Source organism: Carya illinoinensis, chromosome 13 (genome assembly GCF_018687715.1).
Source record: "Carya illinoinensis cultivar Pawnee chromosome 13, C.illinoinensisPawnee_v1, whole genome shotgun sequence".
In the NCBI taxonomy this organism is placed as follows: Eukaryota; Viridiplantae; Streptophyta; class Magnoliopsida; order Fagales; family Juglandaceae; genus Carya; species Carya illinoinensis.
In genome coordinates this window covers 3,584,751-3,600,044 of record NC_056764.1, presented here as the reverse complement: position 1 = coordinate 3,600,044, position 15,294 = coordinate 3,584,751, and the positions used below count along the sequence as shown (strand labels likewise).

The 15,294-nt window shown below is 34.3% G+C and overlaps 2 protein-coding genes across 6 annotated transcripts; both read left to right on the top strand.

Moving 5' to 3' along the window:
* The first annotated feature begins 3,956 nt into the window (after positions 1-3,956).
* LOC122291259 (GABA transporter 1-like) lies at positions 3,957-7,188 on the top strand. Of its 2 annotated transcripts, none has more exons than XM_043098919.1 (7): positions 3,957-4,296; positions 4,417-4,647; positions 5,059-5,156; positions 5,744-5,930; positions 6,031-6,161; positions 6,328-6,606; positions 6,688-7,188. In XM_043098919.1, exons 1-7 carry the CDS (start codon positions 4,170-4,172, stop codon positions 7,066-7,068), a joined length of 1,434 nt encoding a protein of 477 aa, XP_042954853.1. In that variant the 5' UTR covers positions 3,957-4,169; the 3' UTR covers positions 7,069-7,188. The 2 variants fall into 2 exon arrangements, with proteins under 2 accessions (XP_042954853.1, XP_042954854.1); XM_043098920.1 differs by having other exon boundaries at positions 3,962-4,296; positions 6,328-6,561.
* A 3,421-nt stretch (positions 7,189-10,609) lies between these two features.
* Positions 10,610-13,713, top strand: LOC122291991. 4 transcript variants are annotated; one of them, XM_043100108.1, is made up of 3 exons: positions 10,639-10,765; positions 11,002-11,119; positions 11,354-13,713. In XM_043100108.1, the coding sequence occupies exon 3, from the start codon at positions 11,419-11,421 to the stop codon at positions 13,219-13,221; it is 1,803 nt and encodes a 600-aa protein (XP_042956042.1). In that variant the 5' UTR covers positions 10,639-10,765; positions 11,002-11,119; positions 11,354-11,418; the 3' UTR covers positions 13,222-13,713. The 4 variants fall into 4 exon arrangements, with proteins under 4 accessions (XP_042956041.1, XP_042956042.1, XP_042956043.1 ...); XM_043100109.1 differs by having other exon boundaries at positions 10,654-10,765; positions 11,002-11,038; XM_043100107.1 differs by lacking the exon at positions 11,002-11,119 and having other exon boundaries at positions 10,610-10,765.
* Positions 13,714-15,294: the final 1,581 nt, after the last annotated feature.

Sequence of the window (15,294 nt, the reverse complement as noted above, 5' to 3'; positions counted from 1 at the left end):
TAGCTTGAAAGTTACCGAGAGTTTGGATATGCATGATTAACTGCATATTTATATGGATCATTGGATCATGATATATATATAAAAATCCCTGAAGGATAGAAAATGTCTGAAACTTCTAATATGAATACATCTGGAAATATGTATTCTATCAAGTTTCAAAGATCCTTATATGATCTAAAGCAATCCAAACGCAAATGGAAACAAGCTATTATTGCAGTTTATATATATGATTTAAATGTCATTGAGGCTCCAGAAGGGCTCATGAAAACTGCACATATTTGAAATATAAATCTGAAACTCTTGCGGCTTCAAGGGGAAGATGGATGATATTATTAGTCATGAAATACCATCTTTTAATACAATTAGTATTTCAGATTCATATTATGGGTTTGATATGAAGTGTGCATTATTAAAGAAAAAATAAAAGGAAGCACACAGAATATCTACCAAAAGATAGAAACACAAATATGAATATTTGTGAAATATTATTTTATTATCTTGAAGCAAGAATTACAGAAATTTGAGGCACTTTGCCTCATTCTTTAAACGCTCTTGTTCTTCAAGAATCTGCATGACATCCCTATCTAAAGGGGTGGGCAATCGAAAAAAAGATTTAAGCAAAAATTTTAAATTCTTATTCTCTTACTTTATTGATTCTATCTTCATGTTGGACTCCAGAAGAAGTCGCTGAAATATAGCAATATTCTCATGGAGATTGTCAACTCCACAAGTTCTGGATTGCAGTCGCTGAGAAAATGCGACAATGGATGATGAGTATCGGGTACTGAGACTCACAAGCTCATAGATAGCTTCATTATCTGACCTATGAGTCAGATCATTATAGTGCATGATAGCACCTTTGGTAGAAGCAAGAACAGCTGATGAACGAGATGCAGAGTACCTCATATATTGGCCATGAGAAGATCGCTGAGCCATTGTAGGATAAGAATGCAGAAAGAGATTGCAGAGTAAAAATGCAGTATGATTACAAAAAAGTGAAGAAGATAAGATGCGAATGAAGATGAGCTGAATATCTCTTTTATAGAGAAAATTATGATACAACATCTCTCGTGAAGCAAGAGAAAAGAGACAAAATATAACTTCATAGCTCTGCGGCGCCTGACAGCTGCGACGCCTAATAGCACGCTTGACACCTACAGAGGAGTTGAAAATCTGCGGTGCTTATCTGATCTTAAAAGGCTGGCCACCCATTTTATTAAAAAATGAGGTTAGAGGTTTAATGTTGATGAATTCTCCACTAAATGTGTTATTTACAAGAACTCCAGAAGAGTAGTGATGAGCAGAAAGATTCAGTTGTGATTATTTTATCAACATGGATCAAGTCCACAGTTAGTTGGATGTACAGATGCGAGTTATCTTTCAGATACACACAAGAAGATCATTACAATTCATGAGGAGAAATGTAAAATTAAAGTCAAGCAGATACGATCAAGTGATAATCTGGCAGATTTATTCACAAAAGCATTACCAACTGCAATATTTAAGAAGATTGTGCAGAACATTAGAATGCGGAAACTTGAAGACCTTTTATCGTGCATTTTTCAGGGGAAGTAATGTATTAAAGACTTGTGCTGATTGTACTCTTTTTCCTTCACTAAGGTTTTATCCCACTGGGTTTTCCTTTGCAAGGTTTTAATGAGGCAATCCTAAAGCACTTGGTGATATACATGAATACTGTACTCTTTTTCCTTCGCCATTGGTTTTTTTTCCACAGGGTTTTTCCTTGGCAAGGTTTTAACGAGGCATATTCTTTAAATATGGTCATCCAAAAGGGAAGTGTTATAAACTATCTTGAATTGTATGACCACATTTATCTAGTCATCAAACGCATAGTGCTAGTGCATAGTGCTAGCCGTCAAATGCATAATGCATAGTACTAGCATAATGAGCTAGCCGTCAAATGTATAGTGCATAGTACTAGCATAGTAAACTAGCCGTCAAATGCATAGTGCATAGTACTAGTATAGTAAGCTAGCCGTCAAATGCATAGTACTAGTCGTCAAAAGCATAGTCCCCCTTTGTACTCCTATATATATCGTTGAATCCTTTAAGGAATTCATAAGTTTTCATAACCTCTCTGAGTTCTATCTCTTTCTCTCTCATTTTGAAAGTTTTATAACACGTTATAGCTCTCTCTTTTTAATGATTTCATAATAAATGTATATAAATTAAAAAATTATGTATTAATCGTGTCTAATTCTTATTTGAACTAAGAGCAGGAAATGGTAGCCATCACCCTTTCATCTACTCCGTGATCATGATTCATACCGTCAATTAATTGGATAAAAATCTTTAAAAAAAAAGACAAAAACTATTAAAAAGCTCGTGTATGTGTTTTGGACTTTGGTTAAAAAAGTCTTGTATGTCTCTATCAATGTATTTGGCTGTCAACATCATACAGAATACTTTTACCGAAGCGTCCAAAACAGTTTTCAACAAACGATACACGTTGAAATCCAGCATATGTGATATTTGAATATTTAGCAGTTGCAGCGAGCAAGTTGATTCAAGAAAAATGCTATTCTCACTATTCAAATTATATTGTTCGAATTTTTTAATTTATTTTAAATTTTTTTATTTAATGATTAATGAAATATTTTTTAATAATATTGTCTTGGTATATCTTTAAAAAAGTAGGTAATTTTTTTTTTTTTTACAGCAGAAAACACATCCACTTTCATTACTAAATAACCAAATTAACTAGACAATACAATCCCACTAATACAATTCAATACAAATCCCAGATCTACACACTTGAACTACATGATAAAGCATTTTCTATCAGAACATGTGCAACTTGATTAGCAGTCCTCTTAACATAGTAGATCTGCCAATCATCCAAACTATTTAAAACATGCTTAATATCCTCCACAATATGCCCATACCGTGTGAAATTCTCCTGTAGGTTATTCACTATATCAATCTTAGCATCTCATTCCAATAGCACTCTATCAAAGCTAAGTTCACAATATAAAATACAAGCACTCAATGTTACTTTAGCTTCAGCTGAAGTGGAATCAGTACCGATCATCACTAATTCTCTCGACATTGCTAAGATCTCTCTATGTACATCCCTAACTACAGCCCAAACATTTATCTGTGAATCAAATTGTCAATTTCAACATCCCAAGTAACCTTAATGGCCTTTCAAAATAGCCTTCACCCTTGTCGATCTGCTTATCTGACACTACATTGGGATATCTTTTCAGCTTAAGACTCTGAAACTCCTGCAACTACTCCCTAACTTGACAAACAAGGACTGCAGGATGGAGGAAAGACTGCTCATATATCACAACATTCCTTCTGAGTCAAATTCTTTTTAAAGTAATTGTCTTTTCAGCAAATTCATTTAGTTCCAAAAGAGTAGACGTGTTCTATAAGTGATATAAAGACCAAACCGCGCCCACTCATTATCTATAGTTTATAACAACCAAAACTCCACATATATCTTGCTACTCCATAGTTTTAAAGAGCATGAACCACATATTTAGGAAACAATCTACGGATAGGACACATCAGATTCAAACACCATTTTTCTCATTGAATTTGCCCTAGTTGGAAAGCCATTGCATGCTCCAAAATTATATATAGTATTATTAAAATATAAAACAATACTTCACAACCCGTTATCTTATAAAAAGAAAAGTAATTTAATTTAATCATTTCAACATGTTTTGAATACTTTCTCAGTAATAGGTTGAAGATTACTATTTTTTATGCTTTATTAAATTATCACTTATATAAAAAGATCAAGTTGATATAAAATTATGAATTCAATCCCATAGAGGTTCAAGCTTTTGAGACAAATATCATGAAAAAAAAATTGGAGACAGCAAAAAAATCATCATTTATTATCCTTATAATGGATTATATATACTCCATATATCAACGATATATTCATTCAATTTGGCATTCTCTGGAAGAGGGTGACATACAGATGGTTGTTCAACTATAGCTGACTGACAACTATTTAATTCTATCTCGATGTTTGAATATTTAGCGGTCTATACTGACGTCGTTGACTGGATCACGCCGGGTTTTTCTTTTCCTTCTAAATACCGTCGTCCACTCATCCCCAAACTGGATTCTATTGTACAGACGGTATATTCATCGCCAAGGATCTCTTAGAGAAAACAGGAGCCAGCGCAATGGCAGCTGATCTGGTTCCAAACTCCAGCAGCAAAAGTACTGTATCCACAGTTGGGAAGCAAAATGGCCTTCTTGATCCTTCAAAAGAGCTCGATGCTGGAGCTTTATTCGTCCTCAAATCCAGAGGTGAATCAGTAATTATTAACTAAGAAGTACTTGTTTTTCGTGTTGCGATCCGGTTCTTTCAACTTTCATGCTATATATTGTGGTTATTTGTGAATGATTCGAGGTATTTACTAATTTCAGGGTCATGGCTGCACTGTGGGTACCATTTGACCACATCGATCGTGGCGCCGGTGCTTCTGAGTCTTCCCTATGCGCTGACCTTGCTAGGTTGGGCGGGTGGAATTCTTTGCCTGGTTCTTGCTGGTTTGGTCACTTTTTATTCCTATAATCTTCTATCTCTGGTTTTGGAGCACCATGCACAGCTTGGTCAACGCCACCTCCGGTTTCGGGACATGGCCAGAGATATTTTAGGTGGGTCATCAACTCATCATGTAGTCTGCTTGTCGTGTCATTTCCTTCTATATTACTGAAACCTGTTTAATTAGAAAACAAACATAATGTTCAAGGGATATTAGACTTGCAAATGAAACAATACTTATGGCATTTTTTTCCCGGATGGCTTACAAATAACATGAAACTAATCATCATATCCTTCGCTATCTGACAAACTGTGGGTATTTTTCTTTTTCTTTCTGTTCTGGTACTGTTCCTCATGGTTTTTTCTATCAAGTTTTGGTCGGTTTCGATGACAGTAATTTTGATACCAATCATCACATCTCTGAATGCATTTTCGTTTTTTTATTTTCAGTGTTTCATCCAAACAGTGAAAATCCATATATATTAAGCCAAACAGTCTTATATATTATATATATGCGTTGGCAGGACCTCGCTGGGGTAAATATGTTATTGGGCCACTTCAATTTGGAATATGCTATGGCGCAGTTGTTGCTGGAAGTCTTCTAGGAGGACAGAGTCTTAAGGTCAGTACCATCAATATTTACCTATTAATTAAAATCCTTTCATACGTCTCCATTGGACCCAAGTATATTTATTAATCAACATCTCCATTAAGTATTTCAAATAGCCTAAAGAATGGAAGGAACGACTCTGTTTCCATGGGGCGTCTAGACTTGCCCTTAACAGTGCTCCTCGTTTTGCTTTGACTTATACGTAAAGAGATCAAACCAACCAGTTTTAGCTGATGGTATGGCAGAACTCAATCATAAAGTATGTAACTTTGAGACATTTTGCTACTTTCTATTATTCTTTGCAGGCTATTTTTGAATTTAATCACCTTTAACGTACTTTTTCGAACTTGCTTTTGAAAATGATAGCGGGCATTGCTACTTTATACTGACCCCAACAGTATATATAAGTATATATAAAACTAGGAAATAGAAAAGCAGAAAGCAATCACCTCGGAGTGGGGGTCCGGGAAGCATAATTATGGGTTGTTTTATAATTTTTAAGTCATTTACACTTAAAATGAAATGCTATTTCTTCGTTGGGTACAAAAGTTGATCTGTTTCTCTGGTTTACAATTTGCTTTTTATTTGTTGGCGCGCAGTTCATTTACTTGCTCTCAAATCCAAACGGGACAATGAAGCTATACGAATTCATTGTCATATTTGGAGGGCTACTGCTGTTGTTGGCCCAAATACCATCATTCCACTCCCTGAGGCATATCAATCTTATCTCTCTTGTGCTTTGTCTTACCTACAGCGCATGTGTTACAGCCGGTGCAATAAAGATTGGTAAGACCTCAAACCATAATTTCCTGCATTCATGCAAAACATCCATTCGTTTATGTATCGCTCACATATTAATACACGTACATGTACACTTCTCTAACAGGACATTCCGAGAACGCTCCTATTAGGGACTATTCTGTAAACGGCACGGGAGTAAATCGAGTTTTTGGTGCTGCTAATGCAGTGGCAATCATTTCTACTACTTATGCCTGTGGAATTATTCCTGAAATACAGGTACGTACGTACTGTTTTTCAACGACAAACTATACAGTTCCATGTTATTGGAGCTCTGGTTCGCTAAACGAAGTTTAGATTCTACACGAGTACTTAATGCTATTCATTATATGAGAGCGAGCTAGAGATCAATTACATTGCCTTAGGTTCTTCCATATAAATGCAGGCAACCATAGCTCCTCCAGTAAAGGGCAAGATGTTCAAAGGTTTATGCGTCTGTTATGCTGTTATAGCCACGACTTTTCTCAGCGTTGCAATCTCCGGGTATTGGGCATTCGGCAATCAGGCCATGGGGACGGTTCTTTCCAATTTTATGGGCAACGAAAAGCCTTTGCTGCCAACTAGGTTTCTCTTGATGATCAATGTTTTCACCCTTTCGCAAATATCGGCTGTCACGGTGGTAAGGCCAACTCAACTAGCTAGCGACATAGAAACCCTGCTTGACGTTGGTATTAATATTCCTTCACTCTATCTTTTGACAGTATTAATATATTTCATTGATACATTGTATTGGTTGAATTTGCAGGTTTACTTGCAACCAACAAATGAAGTGTTTGAAAAGTTGTTTGCAGACCCCAAAATGGATCAATATTCCATCCGTAACGTTGTTCCAAGATTGATTTCCAGGTCCTCTTCAGTGATTATAGCTACACTTTTGGCAGCTATGCTACCTTTCTTCGGAGATATCATGGCACTTTTTGGGTCATTTGGATGCATTCCTCTTGATTTTATTTTCCCAATGGTTGTCTACAACGTGTCTTTCAAGCCCTCAAAGCGCAGCCTTGTTTTCTGGTTGAACACATCGATAGCAGTAGTATCCACAGTATTGTCCGCTGTAGGTGCAGTAGCGTCTGTTCGACAAATAGTTATTGATGCCAAAACATACCGATTGTTCGCTAACGTGTAAAAGCTACATTAGGTAGCTAGGTGTAGTGTATCAGATCTAATACAGGAATATTGATGAACACATGATGGTTAAACAGTGAAAAATGTTTGAGAAATGCCAAAGGCCGCATTTCATAACACAGTAGTATTTGTTCTTGCATGTTCCATACGATTTGGCACTTGCAGATTCATTCCCAAGCTTGACGATGTTTCTATACGTTGGTTCAACTTTCGATGCCAAATACCTAGTATTTTATTCCTTTGTGTACCGCATCAAATACTAACTTAATTTTGTATTTCTATTTTTCATTTTAACCATAAAGCGATTACATAAAAATATATTTATAGAATAATATAACTTGATTTGATACGTTAGATTATAAAATTATTTTTATTATATAATATATTTAACGGATCATATAAAATTATATCAATTTATAAATTTATTTAATAATTTAATACTTTTCTTAATATTTGTATAATTTTTTTCTCTAACTTATTATGAGACTACATTGGCTCTTTGGAATCTTAAAATCGTTTGGTACCATAGGGCCCATTTACCGCCTACCATACTTTTCCAAATTCCGTAAGCTAATTACGGAAAGTAGATTGAATAAAAAACAACAACAATACTGTCAAGCATTCACATTGTTTCACTAAAGTCATTTTTAAAATTTGGAAAAAGGTACTATAGCCTGGCCTTTAGAGTCCCAACAATAAGAGACAAGAACTTGCTACTGTGGCCCTGGCCATTGAGTGATCATCATGTAATTCTAACAAAAAATAAAAGATAAACAAGATAAAAATATACCAATCAATAGATGTAAATATGGAAAACGATTTTTAGGAAACACAGAATATTCACAAAAAGAAAGAAATGAACACTGGGATTGCTTGACACTGGGTATGCAAATTGTGAAATATGCCAACAATGCATTACAGTCTACATATAAATGATCACATATTGGGGATGCAAATCTAGAAATATACAAACAATACATTACATAAAGAAAAAACGCAATACCCTTTTCCAAGTGGTTGCTTGACCCGCAAAACTAAGTGAACTTGAGAAAATCAACAAAAATAAAAAAATAAAACCAAATTCAGTTCTATGCCAAATTATAAAATAAATTTTTTCCAGCCATTCACTGAGAGCAAAAGTCTCCATCGGGGTTGACCATAAATCCATTTCTTCTTGAAACTAAGATTGCAAGAGAAAATAAAGGAGGCAAACCTAAAATTTGAAAAAGATTGTGCGAACCTAAAATGAGACCAACCTAGCCAAAAGCCTCACTCTGATTCTATGTGAAGAATCGTAAAGAGGAAGAATTGGTGCAAAGCTTGAAAATGAGAGAAAGGATGAGAGAAAACAAGAGGGGAGGAAAAGGGGAAAAAGTTCGCGCGAAACTTTGATGAAGAGAAACTAGTGTGGAGCCTTGATTCTATGTGAAGAATCGAAGAGATGAAGGTTTCGATACACTGTAAAGAATGACAAAGAGAGAGAAGGAAAGAAAATACATGAGAAGGAAAAGGAGAGAGGGGGAAAAAGAGCTGTTGCAAATTAAACTTGAATAAAATACACGATTGATTGGTAAATAGTAACTTTTCAAATTTAAAGGAAGACATATTTACTGTAATTTAAAACTTTCTATATATTTGTATGGTTAATCCAATATAGCTATGTTTTGGATAAATTCATCATATTTTACATTTGATTATATTTTTGATGAAATTAATGCCAATATTCTTAGAGGGTTAAAAAAATAATAATTCATTCATCTCATTGGAGTGCATGACACGTTGTTAGACATGAATATTCGGTAAGGAATCATATAGAACAGAGTCAACAGACCCTGAGGCCTGAACATCGATCTTGATAATCACATTTTGAAGATGCTTATTATACGTTGGTGCTCGCTAGACAGACACACAGACAGACTGTGAGAAACAATTCTAATTAGGCTAATGTCCCGAGTCATAAAGCATGTCATGCTGTGCAATTCTCATTCATATCACGCAAAGCCACCTTTACTAATTAGTCAAAGAGATCACAATCAAACAGTCGTTAATAAATCATTAAGCCTAACCCAGATGCATGTTTGGCAACTAAGCACTTGAGTGTTTTCCACTCCAATTTCAACCCTTTTTTTCCCCAGCATCTCAACATGTTTTTATTTCTTCAATTAAAAATAATATTCTATAACTTTAATTAAATTTTATTTTCCCCGTTGCCACCTCAATTACTATTTTTTTTTTCTGTTTTTCAACGTTAATCTAAATAATAAATATTTTCTTAAAATATTTCTTATAAACCCAATATCCAAATATATTTTTAAGGTTGGATTCACAACTTTTACAAAAATTTATAAACTTTTATTTCTTTTTCCACTTTTTTTCAATTTTTTAATCCGTTGAAATACCAGAGTTTTTTCTTTCTGGATGTTTAAGAAGGAAATCTTTCCACGTTCAATTCAGAATTTTACGCATTCTGTGAACAATTTGTTCTTTTTTTCCTTATAAAAATTTAAAAATTAGGAAAAAAAAAAAACAGTTAATGTCGGACCGTCCGTACCGTTTCCCGGTCGATTAGCAGAGGGGTCAAATCTGTAAAACGACACATTTCCGCGTGATTGCCATTAATGATTGTGACAGACCTCCCCACTTTTGACGTTCTGCACTTCAGCCCCTAAATTTATTACTATTTGTACGTTTCACTGCTACATTCTAGGAATTTTCACTGATGGATGCAGCTCAGAAATTACTTTCAGACAACGTACTAGCCTGTTTGTGTGTCAAAACCTTTGAGAGAAAATATTTAGATTTATTTTGCATTTGCATTTATATTTGGGATAATGGTGGGATCTATTAAAAAGATTTTTGAAAAAGAAAACAAAAGACATGTATTTGTATGTTTATAAAACTTATAAGGATTTGTTTGGATAATGAAATGAGATAAAATAATTTTAAATGAAAGTTGAAAGTTTAATAAAATATTGTTAGAATATTATTATTATTTTAAAATCTGAAAATTTTGAATTGTAATTTAAAAAAATTGAATTGTTTATTATATTTTATGTAGAAATTTAAAAAAATTGAGAGGATAAGATGCGTGGTTTCTCAATTCAAACGGCCCATAAGATTTACTCAAATGTATACAAATATTATCAAGTTTTTTTTTTTTTTTTAAATAAGATTTTGTATAGGAGTTTTTATTACAAACAGGTATATGGAGATTTTAAACCCATACTTTTCACATTTCTATATTTTTTATTTACTAGTAAAAAAAAATATTTTATACTCCCAAATTATTAAAGATTTTGCATTTTATATTCTAAATTATCAGTATCATACATCCAAACTTATTGTTCTGCATTCATTTCTATAAGCATTACAAATTCTATAGCATGTGAGTAAATATTACTAAATTTTTATTTGCTAACCTTGATGATACCGATAATTTTGAAAAAATATGAGATCTTTTATGCAAAACACGAGAATTGTGGGACAAACGCATATAGAGAAACGTAGGAGGGTCTAAAATGCAAAATGAGCACTAAAAACATCACTAGCATGTCTTTAATTTCACTCGTTTTAGCTCTTCCTGTCTATAATTCTCGCTTTTCTCCATGTGGCTCTAGTTCCAGTGCACCTTCCTAGCTCCTTCCCCTCCTCTCTCTTTCAGCTTCCCAGCTGCGCCTTGGACTTTGGACTTGTGATCGGTGAGTTTTTCTCTATTTCCGTTTTTGTTTTCCTTGGAATATATCATTTTGCTTTAGTTGCTTCATGGTGTTTGTGTAAATCTGTATGATACATATGGTTTAGATATCGGGTCTGCCATTTATTTTTTTCATTATCAAGCGTAATGTTTGAAGTGAAAGCGCAAACTTTTGGTGCAGAGGAAATGGTTTTGGGATTTCCTTCTCTAAATCGTGTAATCTTTTTTGATTGGCACCAGGTGTTCGGGAGACTGTCCAGACTAATCCCTAAATCGTGTAATCTCGTGAGATTGTTCTTTTTGGTTGATTTGGTGGCTGAGAAAATTGTGGAAAATAAGGAATTAAAAAAAGAGAGAGGTTTCGATTTCATGCTTCTTGTTGTTCGATTAGCTTCCCAACTAAAAAAAGATAGTAAATTTCGATTTGTTTCAGTGATAAAGTTGACTACGAGAAACAAAGGAGGCTTTTTCAAAAAAATTAGGACAATTTTGAAGAGTCTCTGATTTGCTGAGTGTTTGTTGCAAGAAGTTGGATTTTCTCTGTTGTTTGTCCTGACTGTTTAATCGTGTTTATTTTTTATATTTACTGCAGAATAAAACAATATGATGGTGAATCTCGCTTAGAGATATTGTTCCTTGAATTTTCTGGGGTAAGAGATGGTTGTAGAGTCGTGGTTTCGCAGTCTGTGGAAGACTCCACGAAAGCATGAGGCCCGTCCTGGGAAAGTGGTGATTGGAGTTTTAGCATTCGAAGTTGCAAGCTTGATGTCTAAGCTGATTCATCTATGGCAGTCTTTAAGTGACTGCCAAGTTGCTAGGTTGAGAGAAGAGATCACAAATTCAGTGGGCATAAAGAAGCTTGTCTCAGATGATGAGGATTTCATTGGTGATTTGATATGTGCAGAGATGTTTGAGAATATGGTACATGCGGCAAAATCTGTAGCCAGGCTTGGCAAGAAGTGCAGTGATCCTAGTTTGAAGAGTTTTGAGAATGCATTTGACGAGTTGATCAAAATTGGTACTGACCCATATGGGTGGGGATTTTCATGGAGGAAGATGGAAAAGAAAGTCAAGAAGATGGAAAGATTCATTGCCGCCAACGCAAACTTGTATCAGGAGATGGAAATTCTTGCTGATCTAGAACAGACTCTAAGGAGAATAAAGGGTAATGATGACTCAGGTGGTGCAAATTTGCATGAATATCAGAAAAAGGTTGCATTTAAGCGGATGGAGGTGAAGAATTTACAACAGATCTCTCTGTGGATCAGGAGTTATGATTACACAGTTCGTCTTTTGGCAGGATCTCTGTTGGCAATATTTAGTAGGATGAAACATGTCTTTGGAATTCAACAGATGGTTGATGCTGATATCAGGGATTCAATAGATATGAGCTCTGATTATATCCCTCACAACCACTCAGTTTCTTCTCTGTTGCAATCTTCTGTTCATCCATCTGAGAATGGTCATGGTAAATTTGCTTCAGGTCCCCTTGGGGGTTTTATTGGTAAATCAGGACCAATCTTGAGAAAGAGTAAACGTAACAATTTCTATTCGGGTCCTATCGGTGGAACAACCACAAAGTCGGGTCCTATTTCAGCAAAGAATAAAAATGTCAACTCCTTTTCAGGCCCTCTTGCAAGGGGAATGCCAAAATCAGGTCCAATTTCTGCATCAGATGAAATAAAGCGTAAGTGGTGGCAGGGCCATGGCCGGTCACCTGGGATTCATGGGAAAAAAAAGCCTGACCGGCTAACCCATGTTGGACCTTTTACAGGATGCATGATGGCTGGAAATAATTCTCACGTCGACTGTTACTCAAGTCCGATAGTTGTTCGTTCCAGGAATCTCAATGGAGCCAATGATTTTAATGCAGACCTTCTGGCTCCTGGAAAGGCTGATCATTCTAATTTGTCAATCTTTGAATCCAAGCGCAGGTTGTTGGATGCTCCACCCGAAACCCTTGGTGCTGCTGCTTTAGCACTGCACTATGCAAATGTCATTATCGTAATCGAGAAACTAGCAGCATCTCCTCACTTGATTGGTCTTGATGCAAGAGATGATTTATACAATATGTTACCCACGAGTGTGAGAACTACCCTAAGGGCAAAGCTGAAACCCTACACCAAGAATTTGGCTTCATCTGTTTATGATACAGTTCTGGCAGAAGAGTGGAGCGAGGCAATGGCAGGGATATTGGAATGGTTGGCACCACTTGCTCATAACATGATAAGATGGCAGTCCGAGAGGAGTTTTGAGCAGCAGAGCTTGATCTCTAGGACGAACGTTCTTCTGGTACAAACCCTTTACTTCGCAAATCAAGAGAAGACGGAAGCAACAATCATCGAGCTTCTTGTTGGGTTGAATTATGTTTGGAGATTTGGTAGAGAACTCAATGCAAAAACTTTAATGGGGTGTGCTAGCAGTAGAATGTATGATGAATATTTGGATCTGGACAAGTGACATCAATTTCAGCTCATAGCAATTTCCAACTGAAACTGAAGTCCTTGCAACAGACTGTCCTCGAGGAGTTATATTGTTCGACGGTCGGAAGTGACTCGCTGGTACGTTAGGCTTCTCAATTCAACTTGAAGAACATCGATCGCATTTTGTGCGAGAGAAAGCCCCACCTACTCCATTCATATATCAAATGCTGAAATTCTTCGGAGTCAAAGGTGTTGTTCGAGCATTTAAACATTCTTTCTTTCGGTGAGAAGTTCTTGTCGCCAAAAATTGGCTCGCACTTTTCTCTTCCTCGTAAAGTATACTATGTTATTGGTTAAGCCTGAAACGTGTATTTCTTCGCACTACCTGTTTGTCGTAATCGTGTCAGTACATATAAAAGGCTGTTCTTACATAATGATATTGTATCTTTTTAATTGGCGATCTGTACTGTATTGTATTGATGGTGACTGGTGAGCACTGGATCAAGTTATTACCTTATTTTTGTCCAAATTTGAGTACTTCAAGAGGAGATAATACATGAAGTGGGATTACAAACATTTATTATTTAACTAAGGCAGGCCAAAATATTTATACGGTCAATAATATATAATTCACTTTACATGTCTCTCTTTTCTACTTGAATATAATCTTTTTCTCAGATGTTTTCATCCCACATCGCAAAGGAAAATGGTAAATGCGCTTAACTTTTTATAATATTTTACACAACTATGTTTTAAAATGAGGGATATTTTTATAAAATTGTCTTATAAAAATAGAGTAATTTTACTATTATTTTAATTCTCATCAACTCATGATGTGACATTAGATATTAAAAGTAAATTATTTATTATATTTTAATTAAAAATTTATCATTTAATACTACATCTTGAGATGATGGGAAGATTGATGATGAATAGATTTTTTTCTTTTTTTTTATTAAGAGTAACATTACTTTACAAAAATATTCTCATTTTTTAATATATATTGTGAAATATATTATAAAATGTGTTATGTGAGATCATTACGCATTACAAATAAATGGTATCTTTACCATCTTAGATAGACTAGAATGGGGTAGGAAGGATTGCACATTAGCAAAGACAAGCTGAAAGTCTTTCCAATCCCCACGCGGTGAATGCACCAACATTGTCACGGATCTAACTAGATGATACTCCAACATCACACTTTGGAGGATTGTGTTTGTTTTCCTTTATTATCTCTTAATAAAAACATGCATGCTAATTTTAAATCCAGTTATTTATACTCAATTTTTCCTTTAAAATATATAAGTGTTAGAACCATAAAGAGATTACGCACTACTAATCTCACAGACTGAAATAGTTTCATATGATTCGTTAGATCTATTTTACAATAAAAGTAATTTTATAATTTGACAAACCACATTAAGTTAAATAAGTTTGTGAAATTATTTTTATATAATCACTTTGTGGTTATAGTATATCTTTAAAATATAAGAACATCATTAAAATATATCATATACAAATGAAAATTTTCGAATATAGGTTTGTGAAAAAAAGGGGGGTAAAAAGTAAAAAGAACATGATAATGAATGATTTAGGACCTCTTCCAACCAATAAATCAATCATTAGACAACTATGATTTCAATTAACGACCGTACCTTTTTATTGATGACCAATGCACGATTTCATATTCAAGAGTTGAGACCTTGTCCCATGAATCAATGATAATTTAAGAGGAAACATGAACTAAAAAATAGGACTCATGCTAACCTAATAAAAAACAATTATAGAACTCATGCTATACATTTACAAGGAAAAGAAAAATTTGAAATTGTAATAACAGAGTTATCTAAAAACTCTAGAAGATCCAAACCATAAAAGTGACAATAAAATCTTCTCAAATAATATGTAATGAAAAATAAAATATTTTAACTACTAAAAAATTATGTAAAAATAAATATATAAATTAACATGATTTAATATAATATGTCGGATTTTATATTTATTTTTATTATAAATTAAATCTAACAAATTTTATGAAATTATATTAATTTATAAGTGTATTTTATATAATTTTTTTATATCCGTAAAATTTGTTGGGTAAAAAATA